The sequence below is a fragment of the Harmonia axyridis genome, chromosome 2 (genome assembly GCF_914767665.1).
Source record: "Harmonia axyridis chromosome 2, icHarAxyr1.1, whole genome shotgun sequence".
In the NCBI taxonomy this organism is placed as follows: Eukaryota; Metazoa; Arthropoda; class Insecta; order Coleoptera; family Coccinellidae; genus Harmonia; species Harmonia axyridis.
Genome location: NC_059502.1, coordinates 38891467 through 38905673, shown reverse-complemented (window position 1 = coordinate 38905673; position 14207 = coordinate 38891467). Strand labels below are relative to the sequence as shown.

General features: G+C 33.9%; 3 protein-coding genes across 3 annotated transcripts; 2 read left to right on the top strand and 1 right to left on the bottom strand.

Annotated features, from left to right (window-relative positions):
* Positions 1–3238: 3238 nt before the first annotated feature.
* LOC123672397 (putative nuclease HARBI1) lies at positions 3239–4916 on the bottom strand. Its single transcript, XM_045606506.1, has 4 exons — positions 4588–4916; positions 4193–4479; positions 3502–4120; positions 3239–3416 (listed from the first exon to the last, which is right to left on the bottom strand). The coding sequence occupies exons 1-4, from the start codon at positions 4704–4706 to the stop codon at positions 3311–3313; spliced, it is 1131 nt and encodes a 376-aa protein (XP_045462462.1). The 5' UTR covers positions 4707–4916; the 3' UTR covers positions 3239–3310.
* A 216-nt stretch (positions 4917–5132) lies between these two features.
* Positions 5133–6809, top strand: LOC123672398 (putative nuclease HARBI1). The gene is made up of 4 exons (XM_045606507.1): positions 5133–5460; positions 5569–5855; positions 5928–6546; positions 6632–6809. Exons 1-4 carry the CDS (start codon positions 5342–5344, stop codon positions 6735–6737), a joined length of 1131 nt encoding a protein of 376 aa, XP_045462463.1. The 5' UTR covers positions 5133–5341; the 3' UTR covers positions 6738–6809.
* Positions 6810–7913: 1104 nt separating this feature from the next.
* On the top strand, positions 7914–9686 carry LOC123672405. The gene is made up of 2 exons (XM_045606512.1): positions 7914–8524; positions 8653–9686. Exons 1-2 carry the CDS (start codon positions 8087–8089, stop codon positions 9253–9255), a joined length of 1041 nt encoding a protein of 346 aa, XP_045462468.1. The 5' UTR covers positions 7914–8086; the 3' UTR covers positions 9256–9686.
* Positions 9687–14207: the final 4521 nt, after the last annotated feature.

The window sequence follows — 14207 nt, the reverse complement described above, 5'->3', positions numbered from 1 at the left end:
CGGTAAAGGTCAATAATTAATCAAGGAAAACCCATTTATTAGTTGCCGACGTGAAGCCAACATACTTTAAAATCCCATATATCGCAGACCTCTCACAAAAAGCTTGCATTTTTCAAAATACGAAGGGGTTGCAATTGCTTTGAAACCAGAGAACATCAAAATAGATAATTTTTTTACACTTTCATAGACTTAAGTTTATATTTAATATTGTATTCCTTCTTTCAGAGCCCTGAAGGTATAACGAAACTGGTCGGCAACTAATAAATGGGATTTCCATGATTAATTTTTGACCTTTACCTGCTAATTTCATTCAATCGTACAGTCATTATCAACCAACAATATTATAAATTATGTACTGTATTTCTGTTTGTTCCATGTAGTGTGTCCATTGAAATATTAGATAGAAGTCAAATAATATAGAGTGAAATCAATTTTTGCTCTTTTTACTATTAGAATTAAAGGCCGCTTACATTTCAAACTTTCCTGCGGTAATTTAAAATTTTCCCGCCCTGAAGAAAGCCTATTTCTCACTTTGCCCGTTGGTGTCGCTAGTGCGGACCTAATCAAGATGGCGGCTATTTTGTTTCCACAGATTAGTAGGGAGATTGCATTTCTTATTATTAGTATTCTGTGTATCCCACTATCGACTCGAAAGAAGCTCCGAAATAGAGCAAAGTTCGAGTATTTTCGTCTTTTTCATTGTCATCACGTTATGGTGGATTTATGCACCAGTCCTAAGAACTAAGACTAAACCTAAGAACTAAGAATTGAACGCTAACAAATCAATGAGGGCGTTTATGCACGTTTCCTAAGACCTAAGAACTAACTCAACTAACACTAGCAGGCCAACTGTCAACAAAGAACTAAGGGCACAGGTAAAATATAGAAGTGCGCATGCGCGGCATAGAATTTCAATATTAACGAGTACCGGTTTTTATCATATTATATTCTTTATTCGTGTTTATCGATGAAAAGTGTATTTGAAGAAATTAAATTTAATTTTTTCACAATAAATATCAATGTCAAACAAATAGAAAGTAGTTCGAGCACGTGCGCATGCCTTAACTAATTATTAACAAGAGAATTCTTAGGTTTAGTTCTTAATTCATAGTTTTTAGCACGGTTCTTAGCAGGGGGGTGAAACCGCTAGTGCTAGCATTGGCAACAGATGTGACGTCACATACACTCAAATTACACGGTATACATATCACGATGTAAAAATTTTATTCTCATAATAAGCCAATCAGCGTTCGAGTTTTTCAATATGATTTTATAACCAATAATAAATTGTGTTTGTATTTGTAATTCTTGAATGAACAGATAAAGTGGTTTTTATTGTCACTTATTTATTACAAGTTCTGTTTTAGGTTTCAGGTAAGGTAAGGTCAGGTAATCCATGATAAAATAAATTTAGAACAAAATAAGACCGGGTTTTTCCTCATATTGTATTTCAATGTTCTAATATATCTGAGATCCTTACTTGTGATTATAATAATCCTTCAGAACCAACTATATTAAAGTTAAATTCTGTTCCTCGGCATTTACCGAAGTATCAAATTTATAATCATCAGCCCTATGATTGTAGAACTTCCCCAAATGTTTCTTGTATGGAAAATATTAATGATTCTAACAATAACCATCTACGTGATCCAGAATTATCATATCAAATTAAAATGAATTACCTACTAATTGATCGCTATTTATAATCTTTTTTTTTTTCATATCCACCTACAACCTCCAAATGAGCTGAAAATGAAGTAACAAAGAGGACCTGTGATAATTAAAGTGAATTATGAAATGAGCACTGTAACGCAGGAAGATAGATTAAACCAACTGAAGATTTTCATCTTTCATGTATGTGTAGAAATTTGAATATTGCTTCAGAAATGTATCAATTCAGTTGTTCATCAGATATGATTTCATAAAGTAGGTATAAATAGGTATTTTTTTTCAGTCAGGTATAGTGTAAATCTCCCAATATAATGTATATTATGTATTGATTTTTATAAATAATTATTATTTTAAGCAAATATGTAAATTTCCTTTGATAAATAAAACTTTTCGATGATATTTTTCTGTTTTAATTCGAAATTATAACAACATAACCTAAAATAAATACTAATAATATTCCAACAATTTCAATGAATTGTCATACCTTCATATTCAAATTTTCCCGCCATATTACACTACATGATGGCGGACAAATATCGGCCATATTGTTGCCTTGATTTAACACGGCGTTAGCACTTCTTGGGGAGGCCTATGTCCAGCAGTGGACGGTTTAGGGCTGAATGATGATGATGATGAGCACTTCTTATATATTAAGGCCCAGTTTCACCAAACAGCACTTGATCCCAGATTGATTAAACTCCGCTTGTTACTAAAGCAGGCTTAACAGTGTTTTCTGTTTCACCATGCATCAACCCGTCCGGAGATGATCGCGATTAAATAGTCAAACCTTTTGGCAACGTTGTGAACAAAGAGTTATAATAGTGTTCTGTATCGTATTAGCAGTGATGACCACCATTGGCGCTAGGTGTCAGGTGTCATTCATTCATAACTCATAACATTTCGAAACATTTGTCATCTTGTAAACAAAAAACAAAGTTAATTTTTGCCGAAAATGTCGAGTGATGTGCTTCGAAATGTCGGAAACTTGCAGAAGTTAAAAAGAAATTATCCCCTTTCACAAAACCACACATTCTGGAAAAAAAAAACTATATAAGTAATTTTATTAACTTATTTATTTTCAATAACAAGTTTAACTGCTTCTTAAATAGTATGTAGCCTTTGTATAAGAAATTAATTATTTATCACTTTTTTAATAAGTAAACAAGATTTTCATTTATATTTTTTAATGTAAATTATTGGTTTCCTCTAATGATTTTTGACTGAATGTATGTAAAAAATATTCACATTTTATGTTTGAACGTTATTAAGTGACTTCCTGTTTGTTGAGTTTTGTTATACAATTAAAGTTGATTTTGTACTTGAGAGCTTTAATTATCCCATTTCACAAAACCACACATTCTGTAAAAAAAACTATTTAAGTAATTTTATTAACTTATTTATTTTTATTAACAAGTTTAACTGCTTCTTAAATAATATTTCAATCAAACATATCAATAAATTATTCTTTGCAATAAATTTCATAAAACACAAAAACAAAGTTTACGGCTATTTTAAATGGGAAATATTGTGCCTATACATATAGTCATATTTTGATAAAATTGACCCAAAAATTAGAAAAAAATTTGCTGGCTGCAAGTGATTTTTTTTTCTTTGTCAGCTGTTTTCAATGTCTTAAGTCCTATTGATCCTGCCTCACTTCTGGATGTGGATCTTCCGCAATCTCTTCATGTTCTTCCACTACAACCCTTCCAATTTCCCTGCGCTGTCGCTCTAGCATTACCAGCCTGAAATATACATATAAATTAGCATTTGCTTTGCTATTATAGAAATGCCAAAATATGTTCAATAATCTTCAGGCCGGACACAAACCTTGTGAAGTATTGATGAACCATAGTACGTCTTTCTCGGTGCTCAGGGTAATCTCTCCTCTCGTTCAATGGATGACCTAAGACTGCTATGGGATTTTGTCCCATGTCTCCCTGAGCTATTATAACATCCCATGGTGCTGGTAGGTTGGCTTCAAACTCAGCATCAAAAGGTGGGACATCTTCCCCACGTCTTCGTAGGACATTATGAAGTACAGCCGTTGCCACTATTACAGGAAATACTTTATCCAAATCGATTCTAAAACCTAACGATAATACAGGAAAGCGTCTTTTCCAAACTCCAAACATTCTTTCCACAGGGTTTCTCGTTCTGATTTGAGATTCGTTGTATAATTGTTCCGCAGGGTTCAAACAATTTTCAAAAGGAGTCATGAAATACTTGGTACAGGAATATCCACTATCTCCTACTAGGACAGCATTTCCATATCTGTCATCATCAAACATAGCTTTCCGATAGCAATTACGGAATATGGTGGAATCATGACTACTTCCAGGCCACCTCGCAACTATGTCTGTGAATTCAAGTTTGGCATTGCATATAGCCTGAACATTCAGTGAAAAGTAACCCTTTCTGCAACGAAACAGCTCTGCATTATCACCACCTGAAAAATGACATAAATTTAATGAAACAGTGGGAGAAGAATCATTACATGTAGGAGGAAAGAAGGACGTACCTGGAGTTTTAATTTTAACATGAGTGCAATCGATGGCACCCAAAACCCTTGGAAAGCTTGCAATTCCGAAAAATTCAGTCTGTGTTCTTCGAATTTCCTCCTGAGTTTCAGGGAATGTTATATGCAGTGGACGGAGAGAGGCAATAGCAGTACTCACTCGATGAATTATTCTGTGGGCTGTCGATTTACTAATTCCAGTGAAGTCTGCAACTGTCATTTGGTGACAACCAGTAGCATAGTATCGTAAGGTGCATAGTAACTGATTCATTGGAGAAACAGAATTATTCCTGGAAATCAATAGGAAACGCAAAATCAGTGTATCAAACTATATTGCAAACATAACCTCAACAATATCAGTAGCCAATTCAAAAGGAAAATGAAACATTAAAACTTACTTGTCGTTTGCAAATTCAATTTGTTCCTCAATTGAACCCAGTATTTGGAGTGCAGCTTTTTTTGAGAGACGGAATCTTTTCTCAAAATCCGCATTGTCCAAATTTTGGAAATGATCCATCGAGGACGTCGAACGACAAATTCTTCATCACTATCATCATCTTCAAAGGCAAGATCATATACTCGTCGAAAGGCCATTTTAACGAAATTTCCGGAAAAATAATTACATAGACAAGAGTTCCAAATAATTATTAATCTCAGCTTGAAAGGTTATAATCCTCCAAAAATGGCCGATTAGTGCTAAATCGCGATTGGTCGATTAAATGGCGCTTTGGAGTGTGGTGAAACGCTACATTACATTAATCGTGATCTAAAGCCTCACTTAAGAGCTAAGTCAAGATTAAAGCATTTGGTGAAACTGGGCCTAAGAACTAAGGACCACAGAATACTAAGGCCCAGTTTCACCAAATGCTTTAATCTTGACTTAGCTCTTAAGTGAGGCTTTAGATCACGATTAATGTAATGTAGCGTTTCACCACACTCCAAAGCGCCATTTAATCGACCAATCGCGATTTAGCACTAATCGGCCATTTTTGGAGGATTATAACCTTTCAAGCTGAGATTAATAATTATTTGGAACTCTTGTCTATGTAATTATTTTTCCGGAAATTTCGTTAAAATGGCCTTTCGACGAGTATATGATCTTGCCTTTGAAGATGATGATAGTGATGAAGAATTTGTCGTTCGACGTCCTCGATGGATCATTTCCAAAATTTGGACAATGCGGATTTTGAGAAAAGATTCCGTCTCTCAAAAAAAGCTGCACTCCAAATACTGGGTTCAATTGAGGAACAAATTGAATTTGCAAACGACAAGTAAGTTTTAATGTTTCATTTTCCTTTTGAATTGGCTACTGATATTGTTGAGGTTATGTTTGCAATATAGTTTGATACACTGATTTTGCGTTTCCTATTGATTTCCAGGAATAATTCTGTTTCTCCAATGAATCAGTTACTATGCACCTTACGATACTATGCTACTGGTTGTCACCAAATGACAGTTGCAGACTTCACTGGAATTAGTAAATCGACAGCCCACAGAATAATTCATCGAGTGAGTACTGCTATTGCCTCTCTCCGTCCACTGCATATAACATTCCCTGAAACTCAGGAGGAAATTCGAAGAACACAGACTGAATTTTTCGGAATTGCAAGCTTTCCAAGGGTTTTGGGTGCCATCGATTGCACTCATGTTAAAATTAAAACTCCAGGTACGTCCTTCTTTCCTCCTACATGTAATGATTCTTCTCCCACTGTTTCATTAAATTTATGTCATTTTTCAGGTGGTGATAATGCAGAGCTGTTTCGTTGCAGAAAGGGTTACTTTTCACTGAATGTTCAGGCTATATGCAATGCCAAACTTGAATTCACAGACATAGTTGCGAGGTGGCCTGGAAGTAGTCATGATTCCACCATATTCCGTAATTGCTATCGGAAAGCTATGTTTGATGATGACAGATATGGAAATGCTGTCCTAGTAGGAGATAGTGGATATTCCTGTACCAAGTATTTCATGACTCCTTTTGAAAATTGTTTGAACCCTGCGGAACAATTATACAACGAATCTCAAATCAGAACGAGAAACCCTGTGGAAAGAATGTTTGGAGTTTGGAAAAGACGCTTTCCTGTATTATCGTTAGGTTTTAGAATCGATTTGGATAAAGTATTTCCTGTAATAGTGGCAACGGCTGTACTTCATAATGTCCTACGAAGACGTGGGGAAGATGTCCCACCTTTTGATGCTGAGTTTGAAGCCAACCTACCAGCACCATGGGATGTTATAATAGCTCAGGGAGACATGGGACAAAATCCCATAGCAGTCTTAGGTCATCCATTGAACGAGAGGAGAGATTACCCTGAGCACCGAGAAAGAGGTACTATGGTTCATCAATACTTCACAAGGTTTGTGTCCGGCCTGAAGATTATTGAACATATTTTGGCATTTCTATAATAGCAAAGCAAATGCTAATTTATATGTATATTTCAGGCTGGTAATGCTAGAGCGACAGCGCAGGGAAATTGGAAGGGTTGTAGTGGAAGAACATGAAGAGATTGCGGAAGATCCACATCCAGAAGTGAGGCAGGATCAATAGGACTTAAGACATTGAAAACAGCTGACAAAGAAAAAAAAATCACTTGCAGCCAGCAAATTTTTTTCTAATTTTTGGGTCAATTTTATCAAAATATGACTATATGTATAGGCACAATATTTCCCATTTAAAATAGCCGTAAACTTTGTTTTTGTGTTTTATGAAATTTATTGCAAAGAATAATTTATTGATATGTTTGATTGAAATATTATTTAAGAAGCAGTTAAACTTGTTAATAAAAATAAATAAGTTAATAAAATTACTTAAATAGTTTTTTTTACAGAATGTGTGGTTTTGTGAAATGGGATAATTAAAGCTCTCAAGTACAAAATCAACTTTAATTGTATAACAAAACTCAACAAACAGGAAGTCACTTAATAACGTTCAAACATAAAATGTGAATATTTTTTACATACATTCAGTCAAAAATCATTAGAGGAAACCAATAATTTACATTAAAAAATATAAATGAAAATCTTGTTTACTTATTAAAAAAGTGATAAATAATTAATTTCTTATACAAAGGCTACATATTATTTAAGAAGCAGTTAAACTTGTTATTGAAAATAAATAAGTTAATAAAATTACTTATATAGTTTTTTTTTTCCAGAATGTGTGGTTTTGTGAAAGGGGATAATTTCTTTTTAACTTCTGCAAGTTTCCGACATTTCGAAGCACATCACTCGACATTTTCGGCAAAAATTAACTTTGTTTTTTGTTTACAAGATGACAAATGTTTCGAAATGTTATGAGTTATGAATGAATGACACCTGACACCTAGCGCCAATGGTGGTCATCACTGCTAATACGATACAGAACACTATTATAACTCTTTGTTCACAACGTTGCCAAATGGTTTGACTATTTAATCGCGATCATCTCCGGACGGGTTGATGCATGGTGAAACAGAAAACACTGTTAAGCCTGCTTTAGTAACAAGCGGAGTTTAATCAATCTGGGATCAAGTGCTGTTTGGTGAAACTGGGCCTTAGGTACGGTGCATAAATCCACCATTAGTTCTTAGGAATGGTGCATAAATCCACCATTAGTTCTTAGGAATGGTGCATAAACCCACCATTAGGCTTTGAGCAGGTGGGTAAAACCATAGAATAATATACAATTAGCGCGTTCGGCAACATATTATTCTATGTCTAGACTCAATGTGCATGCGCACATGTCCAAATAATATCCTGTAATAAAAGATCGCTTATTTATTTGTGCATTGCAGTAACTCTCATTTTCAAATGATTGGAATAAATATTTTGTAGAGTTGCAAATTAATCAATTTAACTGTTTAAATAATCGTCGTACTCCCCTATCTACTTATCTATGATACTCCCTTATTCAAACAGATGTGCGCACTCGTAGGAAAACTGTCAACTATGGACAAATCCACCTTAGATTTTTCGAACATCCTAAAAACAATAAACAAAAAATTTGAAATAATTAACTGTTCCTGGAGCGAAGAAAAGGCTTTTGAAATTAAATTTCGTACAGAAATGGATAGAAATAGTGACGACTACAACATACTCTGTGATAGTTGGGTGGATATCTTTTCAGATGTCACAAATACTGTATGGGCTAAGAAAACATCAAATACTGGTCCTAAAGTGAAATTTAGAAAACAATATCAGTGCTGGACACATGGGGGAAAAGTAATACAGAAGGAACTTCTGTTCGATGCTAGGAAATGCAAGGGAACTCTGGATATTAAAGTACTGAGTGATGTCAATCCTTCATCCAGAAGAAAGAATAAATTTGTGAGATTAGGACTGAATGTTGTGGTGAAGGTAAACAATTTATATTATTTCATATACTATGTATACCATAATCTCAATTATAACTATTTTCAATTGTCTCACTGAGTATAATTAACCTATTTTCCAATCATTATTATTGATATCAAATTTAATTCCAGATTAATTTTGTACATTTACACAAAGTGAATGTAACAGGCTCGTATGCATTCTTTGTTCACAACTGCAAACCTCAAACAGAAACTCTGAAACCAGTAGTTCTTATTAATGAAAAGCTACCTAAACTAGTAGCAGAAATGGTTCAGAAGGGATTGACTACCACTGCAATTCAGGATCAGTCAAAAATTAATTCATTAAATCAAAAAAGTATAATTCAGACCGACAGTTTGAGCAATACACAAAAATTGCAAGAGTTGAAAAGAACCAAAAATCAACAATCAGAAATTTCTTCAATTGAGTTGTGTCCAACTATAACTGAAACAAATCTTGAAAAACATGATTTAATTCAAGAGGCCATGCAAATGGATTCAGTACCAACATTTCAATTGATACAGAATATACCTATACAAAATATCAATAATGTCAAATTGGAGTTTCAACCAGGTCTAGAACAGTTTGCTCAAATTTTGGTCAGCGATTCTAATATTAATGAGCCCCTAATATGTCAACCACTCTTATTTGACAACTTACAATCATTGCCCCATTTTGTGCAATTGAGTTCCCGTTCTCTTTGTAATCAAAACCAGAGCCAGTTCCTACAGTAACATTCATTTATTTTTGTATATCCTTCTTGTGTATTTATAGACTGATGTGATCAAGTATTATAATTTATTCATAACTTATAAAATATTTACACTCCTTCTAATAAATAAGTTCATCTAAAACTGATATATTTTCTCAAATAGAAAATGAAATAAACCCATACTTTGTGTAATATAACAGAAGATATGCCAAGAAATACCTAAATGAAGGTAAAATCACTAGTTGTTTGTTGGCAAATGTTTTTCTACCTTTTTTGCATTATCAATATACACATTTGAACATTGAAAAGCTTCAACAAATCTGGAGAAATTTACTCACTATGCTGTTTCCAATTTAATAATGTTGCCGAAGTTTCATTCAGAGTTTAAATTTGATACTTCCAATTTGGTAATTTTATTTTTAATCATTATATTATTTTCACGTACAGGCTCACGCCTCTGTTATTATATGTTTATACCCTGTAGCTTACAGAATAAACCATATTATTATTATAAAGTTCTTTCAATCAGTTGTTTTCAGAACCACTTAATTTTCAAAGTTACTTTATAGAATTAATTTAAATAATGATTCAAAAGTGATGAAATTTGAAATTTTGCAGACTCGCTAATTTTGGGCTCTAATTCACGAATCCGGTGACGAAAATTCCTCAATCCTGCTAATTAAAAAAAAAATTATAAAGTTGTAAGGGTGGATTGACAAATACAGGTATTTTGTACAATTTAATCGAGGATTTAACAAACTTGGAAACACAAATATAAACAAAATGGAGGTTAGGTTTGCTGCTTAAGGTGTGACGTCGTTATCTATTCGTGTCTGACAGAACTGACATCTCCACCTTAGCGGCCATATTACTTTTCTAGCTGCGCATGCGCACTAGACGGATCATATTAGTTGTCAGCAGGTTGTTTTATAGAAGTGGACTGGCGCCAAATATATATTTGGCCAGCAGTTCTTACTTCAACACCCCCTCCCAAACTGAGGAACTGACAACTAGTCAACAGATAAGACATATACAGATAAGTTCCAACCAACTGATTTCAATAGTTAAAATAGAATATATACAGTACAATAAATACAAATAATAGTTAATATTTCATTTGAGTTTATATAAATCAAGCCTTAAAACTAAATCAACAGGATTGTCAGTGGAACTGTAGAGGCTGTTACTGTAGGCAATCGAATAGGGTTCCTTATAGCGAACCAACTTTCCTTAATATTTTGTATGGTATCAATACATTGTTTCCAGGGACCGGAGACCCTTCCAACAAGTGATATTATACCACCAGATCAACATATACATATAACAGATACATATTAAGTTCCTTCATATAGAACTAACTTGATTAATTCATCACACACATACGTGTCCGAATTTTTTTTGCTTTCGCATCTATCATTACCAGGGACCGGAGACCCTTCAAATCAAGACACTAGTGTTTATGAAAGTATGTAACCAGGGACCGGAGACCCTTCTACATGACTTTGAATAAACACTTAACATATAAACATATTTATTAGAGTATATTTCCAGGAACCGAAGAACCTTTCAATAAAAACTCTGACAAATACACAACAGATTTTTAGTATTGTCTAAGCATGTTTCCAGGAACCGAAGAACCTTTCCACACAAACAAATACTCAACAGATTTTTAGTATTGTCTAAGCATGTTTCCAGGAACCGAAGAACCTTTCCACACAGACACATATTCAACAGATTTTTAGTATTGTCTAAGCATGTTTCCAGGAACCGAAGAACCTTTCCACACAAACAAATACTCAACAGATTTTTAGTATTGTCATAGCATGTTTCCAGGCACCGAAGAACCTTTCCACAAAGACACTTATTCAACAGATTTTTAGTATTGTCATAGCATGTTTCCAGGAACCGAAGAACCTTTCCACACAAACAAATACTCAACAGATTTTTAGTATTGTCATAGCATGTTTCCAGGCACCGAAGAACCTTTCCACAAAGACACATATTCAACAGATTTTTATAGTATTATCCGAGTATGTTAAACAATACATGGATAAACAACAGATAACTGAAAAAAAAGAGAACATATTGGGTTATTTGTATACAAATCAACTGAAAAATCAAGCCTCATAGAATACAAGGTGATTACGAAATTTACTTAGCTTTGCTGCACTTAAAGGTTTTGTAAGAATGTCAGCAATCTGATCATTGGTATTAATCTTCACAATATTAATTTTCTTGTCACTTACATGTTGACGAATTAATAAATATTTACGTGCAATATATTTTAAACGACTTTTACTTGTAGCTGCAAGACAGTTTTGTCTTGCTGCTTCATTGTCTTCATATATATCAACAGGAAATGAACTGATACCCACAGTTTCTGCCAATAACTGTGCTAGAAATAGAACTTCATTAGTAGCATGAGTAAGTGCAATAAATTCTGCTTCTGCTGAACCTTGTGCTAATGTTGATTGAAGTTTTGAGCTCCATACAACCGGATTACCGAATGCAAAAATCACAAAGCCGGTTGTCGATTTGTGACTCTTCTTATCACCTGCAAAATCTGCATCACAATAGCATGACAACGTTGGGGAACCTGCTGTAAATTTTAGACCCAACTGACTGGTACCTTTCAAATATCTGAAAACCCTTTTTACTAATGTCCAATGATACTGTTGTGGATTGGCTTGGAATCGAGATAAATAACCTACAGCAAAAGATATATCGGGTCTTGTAAATAAACTTAAATACAACAGAGAGCCTATGGCTTTCTTGTACGGAAAATCTGCTTCATTAGTAACTTCGGGAACTTTATGATCTCCTTGAGGAACCAATGGAGTATCAACTGAATTTGAGTTTTCCATTCGAAATTCTTTAAGCATTTCCTTCACAAATTGAGTTTGATGAAGGAACAACTGATTTTCTGATCTACTGATTTCCAAACCAAGAAACTTAGTAGGATAGCCAAATTGTTTGATATTAAAACGTGATTTGAACATATTGACATTTTCTTGAATAAGCTTTTCACAGGTACCTGTAATTAATAGATCATCAACATATACTAGAATCAAAATAATCTCACTATCTTCCTCTTTCTTATACAAACATGGTTCACGTAAATTTGGTTCAAAACCTGAATTCTTTAGAAAATTATCGAGTGTCATAAACCAACATTTTGGTGCTATCGATATTCCATAAAGAGCTTTTCGTAACTTAAGAATTACCTTAGTTTTATCCAGATTGATTCCTTCTGGTACACTTACATATTTTGGTCTGTCAATTTCACCATAAAGGAATGCTGTTTTGATGTCCAACTGTTCAATATGCCATTTTCTAGAAACTGATAATGCAAATAATAATTTAACTACTGATAGAGTTGGTGTAGGAGATGCAGTTTCCTCAGAAGTATACTTTTCAGTATCTTTGCATCCTACAACAACTAAACGAGCCTTATATACACCATTGTCTTTAACTGTAAATACCCATTTTAACGGAATACTTTTCATACCTTGTTTTCTTTCAACAATTTCCCAAACATTGTGTTGGTTGATTGCTTCAAGTTCTGACTGAATGGCAGTCATCCACTTACCACTTTCTGAACTGGTGATTGCTTCTAGATACGTTTGAGGTGTTTTACTTGTCTGATATATCTTTGAATCATATACAAAACCAAATGGATTCAAAATTGTGGCATTAACTGAAACTTTTATGTCATGTCCACTGGTTTCTTCATTATCAAAATCTTGTAACTCGGGAATTTCTTCATATTCTATCTCATTATTTATCTGAGAATTAACTGAAAAATTTTCTAACATATTCATTGCACTTGTTTGATCAACTGAATTATCTGAGTTCCTTTGTACTAGACTTCCAGAACTAGATTCTTGTTCAACTTGTATGTTTGTAACAGGTTCGTTTGCATTAGAAACAACAGATTTGCCATCAATAGGCATAACAGGTATGTCCTTACTGGACTCAGGTGGTTCAGATGAAATTATAAGTTCATCACTAGGGACTGGTAACTTTGATTCACATGACTTGTAGGTAAGATTTTCATTAATTAAAACATTACAAGATGTAATTGTCTTATGTGTTTTAGGGTCATACAACAGATAACCAGTATCGGTATACCCTACTAAATACATTGTACTAGATCTTGTGTTCAACTTTCTACCTTTTGGAACATTTTCATTTTTAACTTCTGCTTGTGAACCAAAAATTCTTATATTTTGCAGATCGGCTTGTTTTTCATAAAGTTTTTCATATGGAGTGAGAAAATCTACAGATGAATGGGGCGTACGGTTGTATAGATAGCAAGCGGTCAAAAAAGCAAAACCCCAAAAAGTAACTGGGAAGCCTGATTCAAATAACAAGGCTCTAGCTCTTTCTTGGAGTGTTCTGTTAAACCTTTCAGCTGTTCCATTATGTTCATGCTGATAAGGTTCTGCTAACTGAATTTGTATACCAAACTGATCGAGAACTTGTTGACTTGTTTCACTGATAAACTCTGTTCCATTATCACACCGTAACTTACTGAATTGACCAGGACCAGGAAATAATGACTGAAGACTATTAAGAGCAGATTTCAAAAACTTAGAAGTTTCAGACTTTTGTTTCAACAGGAAAATTTGTGCATATCTAGAATAATCATCAAGAACGATTAAAACATACTTTTTCTTAGTGTATTGTGTTGGCGGATTAATAACTAACAGATCAGCATGAAGAATTTGACAAGCTCTAGTAGCTCTATCTCTTTCTTTCGCGCATGTTTTTCTGGTCATTTTCGCTTTTGAACAAACTGAACAACTACCTGTACTTAAATTATATGTGAGTTCTTTAACTCCTTGAACAACTTTAGGTAGTTTTCCTAAATAAGATGAAGATATATGACCCATTCTACGGTGCCACATACTACCTTCTTGAGCCAACCTTTTTAACTGATCACGAGTGAATCTTTTACGTAGCTTACGCGTT

What these genes read in the sequence shown, in the direction of transcription:
- LOC123672398 (XM_045606507.1), top strand. Translation starts at nt 5,342, where the DNA reads ATGGATCATTTCCAAAATTTGGACAATGCGGATTTTGAGAAAAGATTC. An exon ending in ATTGAATTTGCAAACGACAA is followed by an intron (nt 5,461 to 5,568) that starts GTAAGTTTTAAT and finishes ATTGATTTCCAG; the next exon opens with GAATAATTCTGTTTCTCCAA. An exon ending in GTTCATCAATACTTCACAAG is followed by an intron (nt 6,547 to 6,631) that starts GTTTGTGTCCGG and finishes TGTATATTTCAG; the next exon opens with GCTGGTAATGCTAGAGCGAC.
- LOC123672397 (XM_045606506.1), bottom strand. Translation starts at nt 4,706, where the DNA reads ATGGATCATTTCCAAAATTTGGACAATGCGGATTTTGAGAAAAGATTC. An exon ending in ATTGAATTTGCAAACGACAA is followed by an intron (nt 4,480 to 4,587) that starts GTAAGTTTTAAT and finishes ATTGATTTCCAG; the next exon opens with GAATAATTCTGTTTCTCCAA. An exon ending in GTTCATCAATACTTCACAAG is followed by an intron (nt 3,417 to 3,501) that starts GTTTGTGTCCGG and finishes TGTATATTTCAG; the next exon opens with GCTGGTAATGCTAGAGCGAC.
- LOC123672405 (XM_045606512.1), top strand. Translation starts at nt 8,087, where the DNA reads ATGTGCGCACTCGTAGGAAAACTGTCAACTATGGACAAATCCACCTTA. An exon ending in GACTGAATGTTGTGGTGAAG is followed by an intron (nt 8,525 to 8,652) that starts GTAAACAATTTA and finishes ATTTAATTCCAG; the next exon opens with ATTAATTTTGTACATTTACA.